General features: G+C 35.6%; 1 protein-coding gene across 1 annotated transcript in view; it reads left to right on the top strand.

Moving 5' to 3' along the window:
* brinp3a.1 (bone morphogenetic protein/retinoic acid inducible neural-specific 3a, tandem duplicate 1) overlaps positions 1-11,034 on the top strand; it is a 40,839-nt gene extending 29,805 nt beyond the window's left edge. The window contains exons 5-8 of the mRNA XM_026998878.3: positions 1,085-1,190; positions 1,525-1,761; positions 5,294-5,516; positions 9,199-11,034. Coding sequence (XP_026854679.2) covers positions 1,085-1,190; positions 1,525-1,761; positions 5,294-5,516; positions 9,199-10,315 — 1,683 coding nt within the window. The 3' untranslated portion in view covers positions 10,316-11,034. The remainder of the gene's footprint in view (positions 1-1,084; positions 1,191-1,524; positions 1,762-5,293; positions 5,517-9,198) is intronic.
* Positions 11,035-17,597: the final 6,563 nt, after the last annotated feature.

Genomic DNA, 17,597 nt, shown 5'->3' with positions numbered 1-17,597 from the left:
TAATTGGATGATCCATGTAGAGGCTCTGTGGTTTTTAATTGTGTGGATGCATCAATAAGAGGAGTGGAAATGTTTTTAAGACTTGTTTTTAAGTTATACTTTTATTCCAATTCCTCCAATTTTCTGCACCCTCCCCACCTTTATATGAATTTTTCAACCAATTAAATGTATATTAAACAATTAATTAAATAATTTCTCTGTAATGGGTATTTCCTTCTTGTATAAGGTTCAACAACTTTCCAGGTTTTTTTGTGATTCATCTAGTTTACTAGCATGAACCTGTTCTTGACTCTTTTATCCACATTACAATTATTGTTTCCACCTTAAAACAGACTGCATCCTTTTCAGTAAGGAAAGCTACCCTGTTTGCCTTACTATAATTACAATTTACTTTATGAAACACATTTTGGAAGTATTATCAAATCCCTCCACAGCTCAGGAAAAAATTCTAAGGAACAAAATCCAAGATGTATCTAGCAGCAGACACTCATTTTGACTTCCTTCATGTCACGAGTAGGCCATGCAGTGGCTTTATATCAAACACTGTCAAAGATGATTGAGCTGTGAGTGCTTCATCATAGTGCTGTGTTGGACAGGTGTACCAACATCTGGTGTCAAGCTGGGTTTGATAGTGTGTCTTTGCAATCATGATAGTGACATTTAGTTCTGCTTCATGCTTTTACTATGATGGCTAGTCAAAAACACATAAATGTACATTGTACCATTTAACCCCATTCCCTCCAAGGAACTACTGGACCCAGCTCTCAATACTCTTGTAATTACATATTTTTCATGTTCGTTTCAATGTTGCTATTAAATAGTTAACTGTATTTATTGAATAATATGTTTTAGAGTTCAAAAGTAGTCCCAACTGACATGCTTTTTACAGAGACTCGCTGTAGAAAACTCAGACTTTTTTTGTATACTTGTTAAAATTACTTACTTATTGTACAGGAGAATTTGACTTTTAAGATTTACAGTGTAAAACTTGTTTTTGTCTTTAGATCGCAGCTATCTTTAGACGGCAGCAATCTGTTATTTAATCACCTATGCACTCTATTTCTTTCTTTTTTTCTTCTTTTAGGTGACTGAAACAAGGACAGGTCCTCTAGGATGCAGTAACTATGACAACCTCGATTCTGTCAGTTCAGTTCTGGTTCAAAGTCCTGAAAACAAGATTCATTTACAAGGTAAAACCTTCATAATTGAAGCATATTATAGTTCTTTTTTTATAAGACCGATGACCTTCTACTCTTTTCCATTTTGGATATAATACAATACGCTGTGTCATTTGAAGAAAAAAAAAAAAAACTTTGAATGGTTTTCTGTGTCATACAGCTCTCAACTGCACTGCACAAACTTTGCACTCAGCAAGAGACAAAAGGTTTCTTTCTGAGACTTCACTATCGAAGTATACCATAAGATTGTTTTTGTTTATTTGCTCTGTTTAATCACTTTACATCTCTGTGTTAAATGCAGGACATGGTTCACTCACTAATGAAGATCATTATGACTTTCCCTCAGGTCTTCAGGCCATTCTGCCGGGGTACCTGAGAAGCCGATTTGTACAGGCAGCTCTCAGCTATATCAGCTGCCGCTCTGAGGGTGATTTTAAGTGTAATGACAATGACTGCTGGTGTCAGTGCAGTGTGGAGTACCCCCAGTGCAACTGCCCTAGTGAAAACCTGGAAGCCATGCAGGACAGCCTAAGACTCATTAGAGATTCCTGGACTCAAGCCAATCTGGAGTTTGAGGAGTCAGGTAGGCTATCCGAGCTATTTATCAGGAATGCGATATTTAGTAGAAGATTAACAAGTGTTTGCTAAGTAGTGACTGTTTCTTAGAGTCTTCTAGCTGGCTAATAATTTCATCATGAGAAAGCATCATGAGTTTGATACACTTGATACACAGTCTGTTAAAGATTGTTAAAGTATGTACATTTTTTGCAACCCTTCATACTTAACATTGTTCTTTATTTATGTCATTATTTAACACTCCAGTTACCCAAGTAGTTAATAAGAAAATGAAAATAATTTGCATTAATTATCAATGTAGGCCCACTATAACTTTGATGACAGTCAAGTGCTTTGTTTGTCATAACTGTGCACCATTGAAATGTTCAATGATCAATAGAAAATATTCTGAAATATATATAATTGCCTGATTTTTTTCATTAACACAGTTAATATACTGTAGCTTAGCATATGTGTTTACAGCCTATACTTAGGATGTAGCTAAACACGGAGGTTACAACCATTTCTGAACTTGATATGTCTAATTGTTGTCAATATTTAAATGAAATCATATTTTTGAATTAACGTTGTAATTATATTATATTATTTGTGACCATACTTGTTACAGATAAAATATGAGTTTTGGATGAAATTAACAAATATGAAGAACTATAAAATTGCTCAACAAAAGTTAAGCAGTTACAAAGGCTTACAGGAAACATTTATAAATCTACAGAATATTTTTCACCTCAAGACTTAAATGTTACACATGTGATAGGACTAATTCCTCTGGATAACTACTAGTTTTTAATTGAGAAATATTAGCATGTCTAGATAGTTTATTGTCACTATTTTTAGAGAACTACCAGACTTCATATAATATAGTAAGAAACTCATTAATCTAGAGTAAATCTACCCCTGTTCTTTAATGTACCAAAACAATAAGTGGCATGTCCCTTTGATATTATAAATCCAAAGCAGCTTTAAGAAAGGCAAATTAAGGCAGATTTATTTCTATAGCATTTTAATACACTGTGGTAATTCAAAGTGCTTTATGTGAGTTTATTACATAGATAAGTCACAAAAAAAAAATATTTTAATAAAAAAGATAAAATTTAAAAAATATTTAAATGAAACAAATTTAAACCAGATCTATTTAAACTAACAGCTACAACACATATTTAAGAGTGTTAAGAGTTCAAATTAAACATGCTATGTGTTGAGATAAAAGATTTATAGAATAAATTAAGAATTAAAAGAAATCAAATAAGTGCATTGTAGTGCTGAAAAGAAAAAGTGCAGTGCTATGGGAGCTATGAGAACAGTAATAGCATGGGTGAGTTTCTCTAAGTCTGGTTCATTCAGGAAATCTCTGATCTTGGTCATGTTCTCAGTGTGATAAAATGCTGATTTAGTAACTGATTTGATAAGACTGCAGGTCTGTGTCTCTCATTGCTGTTCCCAAATATAATAATCTTAGTTTTTTATATATATAGTCAATTGCATAAAGTTTTAGCCCATCCAATTAGTGGTGTGCACAAGACACTTAAAAGGAAGTCGAGGGAACCATATTTGTTAGAGAAGAGAATCAATAAGTGTTGTCTTCTCTTGTCTGGTAAGATCTGGTAGAATTTGACCAAGAATAAGCATGTATAAGTTAAATAAGAGTGGCCCAAGAATCAATGCATCTCTGGTGCAATAGAAAATAATGTTTCTGAAAAAGAAATTCCTTCCTTGCAGGGATAAACTGAACCATTTTAGGACAGTTCCTGATAGACCAACTCACCTCTCAAGTCTATGTATAAGACTTTATGGTGAGTGGTATCAAAGACAGCACTGAGATTGAGCAATAGTAGGACTGATATCTAGTGTAGCTTTACTGACTGAGCTTGATGTACCATAATCTAACAATAGAGAGGTTTGGTATCAGTTCTTTAATGAGCCTGAATCACTTTCTCTGGCATCCATTGTTTTTTGTTTTGTTTTTTAACTTGCTAAATAAACCCTTTTTTATTGGCTCTGAATTACATCTCCCCCTCAGTTTAGTGTAACATTTACTAGTGAACAATTCAGTTTTGCAGCAAGGCTATCGCAAGAAATGTCAAGGTAGGCAGATTTGAATGTTATGGTGTCATGTTTAATGTTGCTGCAAGCCTGAATCTGGGACTAGCTAGAAAAATTTGTATATGTCGAAATCAATATATGTGTATTGATTTAGCCTTATTTCACATATTTGTGCCTTTTTGTATGTAACTTCAAAATTAAAATATAATTGTGAGAATATTTTCTGAATTAAAATTATAATGTCAAGATCTATTTTGCAAGTTTTCATATTGAAAATATAAGTAGAGATTTTATTTTATAAGTTCTCTAGTCTTGCAGCATAATTACCTCCATAAGAATCCACTTCATGTTGATAGGTAGACTGCCAGAGTGTTAAATCTCTAAATGTGTGTTTTTGCTTAGTGTCCAATTCTAAAGCAGTGTGACAAAATGGTACACCAGTACCAAGTTAATTTTATCATGACATTCAGATCTGGGAATATCCCTGTCACACTGTGGGGTGAATTTAAATAGGAATTGTCACCTTGTTGTATTGGTTGTCTGACAAAGAAATGGTGGGAAGTGCTTGCAGGGAACTCCTGTCATTCTGATTCTGGTAAAGCAGCATTTTAGACTTGGCATGCTTTGTTGTCCCTGGGCTGGGCATTGTGCCAGAACTGGGCAGGTTTATTCAGAACACATCACAGCCCCATACTGGAGCTCCACCTCTTACAGCGACAGCAGACTGGGAAAACTTATGTCTAAAAGCCAAGAGAGAAACAGCACAGAACCAGTAGAAGCAGATGATTTACCAGTCACTCTATTTTCTATTCTGATTATAGGCTGCATTATTTTGGTGGCTATAATCAAAACTGAAATGGCTGCATTATATTTATTCCTTTTAGCTTTTATATGTTACATATTATTGAGTGTACCAGAAAGTGGAAATTATAATATATTCAATTACCTGATGCCATACATACAAAAAGCCAATTTGTTGCCAGTGGGATATTATCAAATGTTTATGAGGATCTGTTTTGTTAATTATAGATGCTGAAATAATTTCTCTATAGATATTACATAGCATCGATCCACGTATTCACTGTGATACAATTATTGATTTTCTTTTCTTACTGCAGATGAGAATAAACTTCCATTAACTGGAAATGTATTTGTGTGGGACAGCAAATACTGCTTTACTTGTCCTATTAATCGAGAGTGTTTTTGATTGACTGCACTATATATGCCACTTTAAAACTGTCTCCTTCTATGAGATGACTGAATGTTCAATCAGTTCAATGAAAGTACCTTGCTGTTCTTGCTTATTAGTACTCTGTCCCATGGGAGTGCTTTCAACTTCCATCAAAGGAATGGAAAGGTGGTTTCACATGCTCCCCTCGCCACCAGTTTCAGTGTTGCCTTATTTAAAAAAATTTTAAAAATAATTTAAAAAAGACTCTGGTTTCTAATGTGGGAGAGTTCAGTTCATTCATTCTCTACACTTGTCTGGTTTCTAGAGGAGTTCCAGAATTTTGTGAGGAGATTACCAACTTTCTACACTCTGAACACAACTGCTGTCCAGTACTTTTGGAAAATGGACCCGGGTATTCACCAGCGCTTTCAAATGCTGGAGGCCAGCACTCGACAGCTGTTCAGTAAAGCACAGAGAACAGTCAGCAAACTTTTCACCCTCAGTAAGCGGTGCCGAATTCAGCCCAAAATATCTGTGCCCAGAGAGAGGTAAGAAACAACTTCCAGAGATTTTTGTGTATACCTGAACAGTCCTTATTAACAAGATTTTGTATTGTTGTGATTATTTTTTAGTGTTGGGGCACTCAGGTAAGTGATTCAAGGCACACATCTCTAATATACAATATATAAATTACATTTACAAGTGCTTGCCAAATAGTGACTATTCCTTTGATTGTGGTTGCTGGATGATGAACTGCGAGGAGTTTCCTGAAAGCATCATAGTACTAAGTGCACTAAGTAAACTCAATCTTAAGATTATTTGGTTAAAATACAAGCATTTCTCAAAAACATCCATACCCAACATAGCTCCTCATTTTACTAAAAAAAAAAGAAAAAAAAGAAAAAAGAATGTATTGTTATGCATGAGCTTTCTCAACATTTTATGACAGTAAATAGGTTACTTTCAAGCACCCTCTGAATTTACATGAGGTGGTTCTCCTGTGTAAAAGAATACATTGGAGACCAGTGAAAATTTGAAGTGAGCTCGAGCTGTACGCTTGCTACACAATTGATATTCAAAAGATCTTTGTTCTTCATTTTTGCACACTTTCAAAGTTGTTGTGTTATAAGGTTTGACAGTCCAGCCCAATAACCCATTAATTGAGTGGTATCTTTACACACCCTGCTCAGTACTTATCCAAGGTCAGTTCATATCCAAGGTTGTGGCAAGAATAATTACATTAAGGTTACTTTCTTGGCTAAAACCCCAGTCTCACTCAAACCACACAAGCCGTCTTATCACTGCAAGTATAACTAGATAAGTAGGTTTTATCTTCCCATCCAAAGGCTGATGTATAAGAATTTTAAGAGGTGAGAAATGGGATACCTTTGAAATCATAATACATAATGCTTGACATAGTAATACATAATGAAATGCCTTAAGTAGTAATTTTGGGGAAAGTACAAGAGTTAGTTCTTAGAATCCCTATATAAGATACATATCTGCTTTAAATACACCTGAGGCCACAGATGGTTAAAGTCATTTGGTAATAATCTGACTAAGATTAAAGTCATTTCATAATTATGAGGGTCAGCCTTAAGACAGTGGCTCATTAAAAATGTTGGATTCAGTTTTTGAAAGAAGTGTGATATTAGCTGAATTTTGTCTATGGTCTTCTTTTAATAATCAGCTGTATGAGGCACAATCTAATAGAAGTTGTTGCATATGCATTAATACCATATTCTTATTCAAAGCCTTAAATATTTTGGATGTATTTTAATGATGTTACCAGTTTCACTTAAGAAAATAATTTAAATGCGTAGACTGGCTCTAAAACACTGTACACAGTTGTAGCAATCTTTTTTGCCATGCTCAAACCAGGAAATTAAATATATTTTCCCTGTCAGTGCATATACATAGTGTAGAAGAAGAAAACGAACACAGAGTAGAGCTGCAAAAAAATGGCAAAGTTGCTAATAACTGTATAAATAACGTAAATTATGCTGGTAGGTGAGAAGCTGTAGTAAATCATTTAGTATTGTTTGTTATTGTTGTTTATTTATTTATTTATTTACCTGCCTGAAAATATGGTTACTCTATTGATATTATCTCAGTGAAAAAAATAAAATTTTGTTACTGTACTGACTTCCAGCAAACATTTTTACTTTACTGACTGTACATGAATATGTATCCAAGACCAGCAAGAAGAACTGATGCAACACAAACTATGTCTACAACATGGGCTGTATTTCAATCTAATGTTAACAAGTTTATGCAAGTTTTTTTTTTTTGTATTTATGTTTTATTGAATATGCTATCACAAAACAAATTGCCACATGTTTTAGAAACAGTCTGCTAAATGTCTAAAATATAAATGGATTTGGGTTAGAATATTTTGATGACTAGCGTTATTAGAGCTTCAGTCATTTTGAAAGGGTAATGCTAGCATATAGTGTTTAGCTTTTTCCATCAAATGAGCTACATTTAGAACTTTGCTGCTGATCTATGCATCCTCTTAGACACCTGTGTGGGGATAAAGTTTACTGCAAATTCTTCACAATTGACAATAGGATATATCCTTTTCAGGTGGTCAAGCATGTAGATCATACATCCATAGAAAGCTAGGTTATTCTTCTGTATCTTGCATGAAACATCTTTTATAAAAATTTCCTAGACCTTGCTTCTTTTCTAGTGTTCAGATTAAGTCTTAAATATGTACCTGTCAAGAGTTTTTTAGTATCAATGTCAGTAATGTTGAAACATTATGTCAGTTCTATCTTAGATCTGTCAAAACAGGATAAGGAAATGACTGTTTCATTAGATTTCATCTGCTGCCATCTGTGTCTGTTTCATCATTCACTTTTGATTTATCAAAATGTTCACACTTCTTTTGGCTATTTTATGAATGTCTTTATAACCCTAAACTAAATTCTAAGTTTGTTCCAATCTCTACCATTCACAATATTAAAGACATGCAAAACACATCTCCCCTCCTACTGTTATAACTGTTATAAAGTGTCCAGTTTTTCAAAACAACCTTTCAGTACTACACGATAATGCATGTAGAGATGGGAAAATTTATCTTTTAATTTCTGGATTATTTCTACAGTATATTTACATTAATTCCTTGCAAAAGCTAATTTCCATATTAAATATAAATAGTCACATAGCCAGCAAATATGGGCAATTATGAGAAAGCAATTCCAAATGGTGCTGTGTAGAAAGAAAAACAATATTTCTGATAAGGCTATTATTGTTCTTTTATAATACAGTATTTCCATTTTGCACATTCTTAGAATATGGTAATTCCCAAGAAATCAATTTTACTACAAGTAAGTCTGTTTTGTCTTTCACGTGGATTTCTAGCCCATTCTTGGAAAAAAAACAAAAAAAAATGCTGACAGGCAGGAGAGATTTCCTCCACTGCCACCCACCTGCACCTTTCAGCAACATAGCCATGAATATTTACACATTCTGTTGGCATCACTTATGTTTAAAGCCAAGAGAAACTGTTTTTCTCTCAGTGAGCAGAAGTTCCATGTCAAAGAACAGATATCTTCAAGGCCTGCATGGTAGCTGGCACAAGGCCAATGTGAAAATAGATTTTTGCTCTAGAAGAGGGGGGAAAACTATTTTACATAGCTAGTTATGTTTAATGGGTATTTATCTGTGAGACCTTACAAATTTTCTTGAACGTGTTAACAAAGTATAAAATATTCTCACACACTAAAAATATTTATCATTATTTGTGATCTTCATGCTGGACTAATATTATTTTTCCTTGTGCATGAAAAAAAGTGGCGTAGTAGTGTTGGAAGTAGTTCTGTTAAATACTAGCCCCCAAAACTGTGTCTAGTATGCATTGTGTCTAGTAATACATTCATTACAACTACAGAACAGGTCAGAACTACATAGACTGTGTGCACACTGACTATTTCTGACTTTCCTGTTTAATGTTCTGCAGAAAGGCATTACATTCAACTTAGGACGTTGTGTCTGCATGCCAAAATGTACAAGTGAAAAGAAAACAAAATAGATCAGCTGGTATTTACAGTTCACATATTACATAGCATGTTGATTTATTCTAGTTGGTGTATTTGCCAATTAATTCATTTTAATATGTATGAATATGTTAATTGAGAAAGGTGACATACATAAAATGATGGCACTGTGATGAATACCACTTTTCAGCATGCATACATCTCAAACATTCTTAAATTTTCCCTGCAGATCTTTCAGCTACTGGCTGAACTACATCCTTTCCATTATGTACTGCAGTGAGAACAACCAGATAGGCACATATATGGAAGAAACACGAGCCTGCTCCTGTCCGTATGATCCACCATCCTGCCAGGGCATCATTCCATGTATGGTAGGCGATGGGCCCCTTTGTGCCTCCTGCTCCTATGAGAACCGCTCCCGGTGTGCCAGCTGCAACCCGGGGTACATCCTGAGCCAGGGGACCTGTAGGAACATCATCCCAGACTCTACTGACAACTACATTGGTTTTGAGACAGATCTCCAAGACCTGGAGATGCGTTATCTCCTCCAGAAGCGAGATGGGAGAATTAGCATTCATGCCATTTTTGTCAGCAATGATGTAAGGCTCAACAACTGGTTTGATCCCTCGTGGAGGAAGAGGATGCTCCTGACGCTGAAAAGCAACAAGTTTAAGTCCAGTCACGTCCACATGCTCCTGGGACTCTCCCTCCAAATCTGCCTTACTAAGAACAGCACCCTGGAACCTGTGCTGTCTGTCTACATCAATCCTTTTGGAGGCAGTCATTCTGAGAGCTGGATCATGCCTATAGACCAGAAAGATTACCCTGACTGGGAGAGAACCAAATTAGATGTTCCACTTGACTGTTATAACTGGACACTGACCCTGGGAAACAAGTGGAAGACATTTTTTGAGACTGTACACATATACCTGAGGAGTCGTGTGAAAACAGTCTCAGCCCAAGGGAATGGCACTGTCTATTTTGAGCCTTTGGAGTACATGGACTCCTCGCAGAATCTGGGCTATATGAAAATCAACAGCATGCAGGTGTTTGGTTACAGTATGCACTTTGATCCAGACTCCATCCAGGACTTGATCCTTCAGCTGGACTATCCATACACACATGGCTCACAGGATTCAGCCCTGCTGCAGCTGCTGGAGATCCGAGACCGGGTGAACCGACTCTCCCCTCCAGGCCAGCAGCCTCTGGACCTGTTCTCTTGTCTGTTGCGCCATCGCCTAAAGCTCTCCAGTACTGATGTAGTGCGAATTCAGTCTGCTCTGCAGGCTTTCAGTGTCAAGCAACCCAACTCAATGGAGTATGAAACCACCAAACTATGTAGCTAATCGGGCACTTAATGCTGTCAGTTTAGTTGTTTTTTTTCTCACTTTAATATAAATACAATCACACTTTGGAAAATCTCTGAACTGTTTCTTGGGTCATTATTATTATTATTATTTTTTTTTTCCACTTTTGAACACTTTTGTTCCACTTTTTAATGTGCTGGACCATGTAAAAACAAAGACCCAAGCCTTGCCTTTTCATTCTTAAACTACAGTCATGATTTGTAGTATTTCTGTAGCAATTTAATTTTTGAAGGTGCCACACAGATCCTTACAAATAGAACAGTGAAATGTAAACATGTATAAAATAGCTTTCACTTCCTTTTAGCATGGCTTTTCTTTTCCATCTCATCACTCACTGTGGCCTGTATGCATAACGGAGGCAGTAAATACATTTTAAGCTCAGCCTTGTCAGTGTAATCAGGCTGTCCTACTCATACCAGTCCAGACTTGCTCAACTGCACTGTTCTGTCCATCACTCATATAACACACACATATGCCAGTATCTGAGTCCACAACAGATGGTTTTGTTGGTAGAAGTATTTTTCAGGTATTTGTACAACTATAGGATGAATGTTGTTGACATACAAGTGACATACCAGTCCTAATGTTCTGTTATGTGTTTTATTTTTATAAACAATTATTTGTGACAGGTTACAGAGATAATATCCATAAAATGTATAGAACTTGTTATTACACTAAATAAAATGCGTTTTTATGTACTGTGCCTGAGTACTTAATATTTTACCAAATTTAAGCGCAGTAGCAATTAAGGCTCAGTCAAAGGTTCCATATGATTTTCATTAGCATCAGAGTTGATGTTTCTTTACACTGATACATACTATTGTGGGATGTTTTCTCAGGATGTTATTATTTAAGTGAATTAAATATGTAATGCAGAGGGAAACCATTTTGACTTTCAGTTTGGGTAGTCCACATGATTTTCAGGATTGTATGATTACTAGTTTACTTTAGAGTGTCTCTGAAGTAGAATTATGCTGGAAGACAAATTAATATATTCAAGGCGAGGCTGACACTGAAGAACAGCCTGCCCATGTGATTGCCCCATGTCAGACATGTGCTGACCATAACCTCAACTGTTCTCTTTGAACCTCCTTGACAACAAGGAGTCAGCAATAGTCAGTGAAAATAAAGAAAGTTTTTTGTTGTTATTGCTTTCATTTTAATAGGTGTTAAATTAGGTGAAATTGGAAAAAATGTTTTTTTTTTTAGCCTTAAGCTCATCCCCTATAGCCACATATTCTAAGAAAGGGTCTTTGCAAATGCAGGGTCTAGGGAAATTATGTTTTGAATAAACAACGTCCCAATAGCAGTGATTTGATTTGAGATTATCTGGATAAAATAAAAAAACGCATAAGAAACAAATGCAAAAGCAGGCAGGCTCATGATAACAAACTATTGGTTTTAAGACTGGGAAAGAAAAAGATGAAGGCAGTAGCTGGTGTACAAGTATTTCTCTTTTTGAATTGGTAGTAATGTATAAAAGGTGTGGAGAGGTGTGCTTAGATATAATTAACTTTGTCTTTTCTAAAGCAAGGGACAAAGATAGGAAGGCTTGCTACATAGCCTGATGTACCAAAAGCCACTTTACAATAGCAGTGCAGAAGAATTTCTCTTCAGCACACTCTGTCTCCTACATTTATATTGATGGATGGCAGCTGAGAGATGAAAGACAGGCAAAGAATCAAAACCCATTAGTACAGAAGTTCATATCGCTACATGCAGGATCACTTTGACTGGGGGAAGTCGCACGTCTTACAGTTTTGCCTATCACACGTTTGTGTGTGGGAGGCAGAGCACACAACTGTTTTGCCTGCATAGAATTGTTTTAGACCATTTCTGGATGTCACCCTTAAATTGAAACACAGTATGTATGCAGTATCAAATTTAAAACATAAAAAAATATGCAATTAATTTTTCACTGAAATCTCTTCTTAAGACATCCTTCATCTTTGCTGAGACTGTTGATACTACTGTAGCTCACCAGGTAGCATATGGTGCTCTTGACACCAAGATCATGGGTTCACTTACCAGAGAGCTCATATATATGGTATACTGATACATGCAAGTTGCTCTGGATAAGGATTCCTTCCAAATGCAGTAAATGTAATGAAAATGATACAAACTACAAATGGATTTCAGAGGTACATGCAACATATTGTATTTCCAAGTTAAAAAGAGATGACAAGCATAATACTTTCAAAATAAATTTATAATATAGAAGTAAAGACTAATTATATGCCTTGTACCTCATGCAGAATCCAAACTATGTCCTCGTTTTAGAATAACACGTATCACTTCCCTTTGTCAGTTTTCCATTAGGTATACAGTACTTTACAGACCCTTTCTAGAATATGCCTATAGGCTCATGTAAGTCTCAAATACTCAGCATTAATGCTTAAAAACAACTTCCATTTATGTACCACAAGTTCCAGTTATGTGACAACCTGCAGCTAATGCAGTACTGAGAGATCAGAGATCACACTGATTTATCTTATACTCACACCCTTGCCTTTTATGCTCTGAAATTCCCCCAGATTCCTTAAATCTGTAAATTGTTTTATACACCATAGATGATGAAATATTCAGATCCCTTCCCAGCGTTCTTTGAGGAACATTGTTTTTAAACATTTAAATAATTTTCTCACACATTTGATGGCAAAGTGGTGATGCTCAGCCCATTTTGGCTTTTAAAGGGTTAGGCCTTTCTTGAATGCTGCTTTTGTACCAAATCATGATTACAATAACCTGTTGACATCACCTGTTGACATCACGTTGTGCAAGCCTGAATTGCAGTAATGGATGTATATTTACAAATGAAATAAAGATGTCCAGATGAAACATAATGTATCATGTGTTCATACTCTCTGCAATGAAATGCATGGATGCATAAGCCTTTTGTATCTTCCAACTAACAAAAACATCAGAATAATCATATTTTTACCATCCACATTGTCTTATTTGCTGTTAAGAAATGCATTGAAGCAGATTACTGTGGACTTCTGGGGACCTAAGAACAACCTAAAGGTCATAAAAAAATGAATTGGCCAAGATGGACATGATCTAGCCCCGAACTGTAGGCTCACATGGCCTATTTGGCCAGTGATGTATTACCCACAATGAAATGCCCCTTTGATTAGATATCCATTTGGTTTAATTTTTTAGCCCATGATGTCTAGCTCCACCTTCCCACTATCTGCATTCAGTACTCTTTGAAGCAGATAGGCTATAAAAAGCACACTGACTATAAAAATGTGGAAGTTAATTAATATACATGGACGACAGCAATAATTAAAAAATACTTAACGTCAATAGCCCTAACAGTCATGTGGCATAATAAACTAATTAATTAAACAAAATCACATGACATAAAACATTTACATAATGCTCACAATGCATTGATTTAATTTGGCTTAATAAGATAGAAGGTATAGAAGGCTTTAAAAGATAGAAAGGTATCAATTAATATGCCCTTATAATGGAGCCAGTGGCCCCAGTCTGCCCCCCAAGTTCAAATCATCTAGAATCACTACTGAGTCAAAGTAATTTGTTTTTTGATTTGGGATAGTACTCCAACAGGGCTGCAGCAGAATGTGAGGTCATCTGATCATGATAAAACTGTCCAGATGGGTCTTAAAGCAAGAAAATGATCTAAAACACAAAGCTCACAGATAATCCTCTGTCTGTCTGTCTGTGTGTGTGTGTGTGTGTGTGTGTGTGTGTGTGTGTGTGAAAAAAAAAAAAAAAGATAATGAATGTTTAAAGTTTAAGAAAGTTACAGACTGGCCAAGTCCAGACTCTGCAGCTCTAAAGAAGCAACAAGCAGGCAAAATGTAAAAAATCAACTTATGTGGAATAAAGGGACATTAAAATGTGATGTGTGTAATTGGTTTCAGTCATTGCTGCCAAAGATCAATTACAAATCAATTATTCTTTCCACCCAGGTAATAGACACTGCATAATATTCTGCATATTTATAATTATATCCTATTGTCATAGCACTTGTTCATTGAAAATGCTAAACTTCAGTAAGTGTTTGAGAAAAGAAAAGAAAAGATTAAAGGAAAAAGAAAAGCATGATGGAGCCAAAACAGGTCAATATATGAAATAGGTACTGACATTTGTTTTATTTTTTACAGTTCCTCATATCAGAATATTTTCACACTTCACTCAAGGAACACGATAAAAGGAACATGATGTCCATGTTGTGTCTCCTTTCCTGAGCACCAATAACTATAATGCTACAAAAATATGTTTGTGTTGAAACTGAAATAGCAGGTTTTGTTTTATTTTTTTGAAATGTGACATTGTCTTTCTTGTTTAAAGGGCCATAACATGGAAATTTGAACTTCCCTTTCTTTATTGAAGTAAATAATGTATGTAATATGTAAATATTGTTAATGTTTCAAAACACACCGTTCACTTTCCCAGTCTATGAAGTCCATACATAGACTCTAACATATAAAAAAACAGCCCATTTTGAAGTCACTGTTTCTCATTTGCATACCGCCAACTGTTCAGCCTACAGCAGTTTAGCCCCACCCACTTACACTGCAGTTCTCATGCATGTTTCAGCTCTGAGGGCTTTTTGAATGAGGTATAATGCAGGGCAGCCAATCAGAACAGACTCATTTATTTAATATCTGTCTTAAAGGCACAGTAACAGAAACAGCCTGTTTAAGGGATAAAGAGGGATTGGAAAATAGTTGTGTAAAAATGAATTATGACTGTTTTTGGAAGTTATACAAACATTGTAAGTGGACATCAAGGAAAAATATAAAAGAAGAGAAAAATATAGGATATAAGCTCTTTAACTTTACTCTAAGCACAAGGTGCCCTGGAAGTGCTGGCAGGCTTTTTCTTACTAGAATAATTCCCTCCTAAATATAAATTAGAGTGCAGCCATTTTATGGGAGTCAGAGTAGGGTGCACAAAGCAGGTAATTGACATTTGTGTGAGCTGAATATTTGCGGTCCAAATGTTTAGGTGCATGAATTATATTTATGCACATTACATTTTGCTGCCAGAGGGGGTAACTGAAACTAATTTAGTGGCAATAAAACCAAATTAACAGAGTACAGGCATCCAAGAACACAAAGAATGAAAGAATGCCATCAGAACGTTATAACACCCAGTGTTTGTAGTGGTGAAAAGGCCTAATAAAAACAATGATTTTTTTTTGCACCAAAGGTCGCAATGTTTCTCTTAGAGGAGTAATTAAAATTTAAATCAACACTCATCATTTGTATTTGAAAGATATGGATCTAACCAGCACTGACACTGTTTTGCATATATGCACCTTAATGAAGTAGAACCAGAGCCCTCTGATTTGGCTTTTTTCAAAGACATAAGTGCTGGAGCAGTTCTGTATTTAAATCATTGACAAAATCAAGTACATTTACACTGGTTTATGGAAGTGTAATGCATCTTGCATTTTACAGGTTTATCATACAATTAGTCTATATAAAATGGCAGAGAATAATATTAATCTGAATATTGACCCAGGTTTGTATAAAGCTGCTTTGTGACAATGTTGTTAAAGCTCTATACAGGTGAAATGGAATAATGTGACATTTCAATGTAAAAATGGTTTCCTTGTTCTATGAAAGTAAAGAGCTAATCACTAGCTATTTCCAGCCTTCTTGTATCTTGAATTCTTTATAACTTAAGTTTTATTCTCTTAATAATAGCAGGGAATGCTTTTTGTGCAGCCTCATCCCAAAAGTATATGGCAGCGAAAGCTGACTTTGGAAATCTCAATGCTCATTTGAAAAATGGCCAGCCATTAACCAAGGTTACCAACCTAATTTTTTGGATTTAGGGGTCCAATTTTGCATAATTCCTCCAGTGTCTTGGCACACCCCATGGATCTGAAACTGTTACTGAGGCAATTAAAAGGGTCTTTTTTCCTTCCTGCCAGACTGGCCCCCTACCATGCAACTAACACTTCTCTGTGCAAGAAGCAATTAAGCAGTCTAGCAAACATTAACATATAAGAGCTCAGTGCCCTTTCAATTTCTGAATTGTATGAGAAGCACTTTGAAAGTAAGATAAGATGTATTACTACCAAATTTGCTATACTGCATGACAAAACAGACATAATGGAAATATATGTTTAAAATTAAAGTATTTATCACTGGGTACCAACTACAAATTGTATGTCCATATGTGTTCTGACAGATTTATGTTATTATTATACATGTTATTATATTATACATGCTAAACCCCTTCAGACCCATGATCACATCACAATTTTAAAGGTAATTTCCTCAATGATGACTTAATCCAGAGTGTCCTATGGACCCACTGCCCTGCACACTTTCATGTTTTACCTGCCAAAAGTGTGGCCCAAGATTATGTTTAAACATATCACTTTTGACTAAAACACCTCCTCCAAGTTAGCATACAATATTTCATAGCAAATGTTCCATTGCATTTCCCCTGTAGACCTCATTATTTATGACTAGCCACAGACATTAATAGCAAATGCTACTCAAAGAAACCTCTGCTTTAGGGGCCTATTAAGGACCGATTAATTGCTTTAGTTCATTAAACCATGTGTTTTTATGCATCATGTGCAGTGACACGGCACTAAAATTTGGAGCTGGTGTATTAATCATACTACACCATGCTTGCATCAACCCCTGGGCTTCTGTTTTCAGCAAATAAGACCAAATCTATTTGAATGGTGAGGTTTGTGTCTTACGGGATACATTTCACTGGTCAAACATTTGTCTTTTAAGGTCTCCCCATATCTCTTGCAGAGCTGATATTCCAATGGCTTCAGTTAAGCATAGACATGGAGGGTTTAACGCTGTGTGACACATGTGGCAGCTGGGCAAACTCCACAGACAAAAACACTATGCGAAAAGCAGTGATTGGTCAAGCATTTGTGCTGGGCAAAAGGAAACTGCAGTAAGAAACAGGGCTTGTAAAACTGCAAAGCTGCTTCCGTCTTTGGGCAACCCATGCAAATGCTGTGAAAAGGACGTTGAGACCTTTAGAGTCATACATTATATAGTACTGTAAAGCTATGTCAAAAAATCTCTCAATTAAAGATTTCAAGATTTCATTTTAGCAAGAGACACAAGTAGGTGCACAGATATTTGTGTACATTTTGTAATTGATCATTCCAACTGCAGGGTAGTTGTGACATAGCCACCACAATCCTTGAGCCTTTTTCACTCACCAAGTAAACTATATCCATTAAACATTCTGAGTCAGTATACTTATTATACTGATAATATAGGTTTCATATATGTAT

The sequence above is a fragment of the Electrophorus electricus genome, chromosome 7, assembly GCF_041902795.1.
Source record: "Electrophorus electricus isolate QZ-2024a chromosome 7, ASM4190279v1, whole genome shotgun sequence".
Lineage (NCBI taxonomy): Eukaryota > Metazoa > Chordata > Actinopteri > Gymnotiformes > Gymnotidae > Electrophorus > Electrophorus electricus.
The sequence above is the reverse complement of the archived record's forward strand: the minus strand, read 5'-3'. Positions and strand labels throughout refer to the sequence as shown.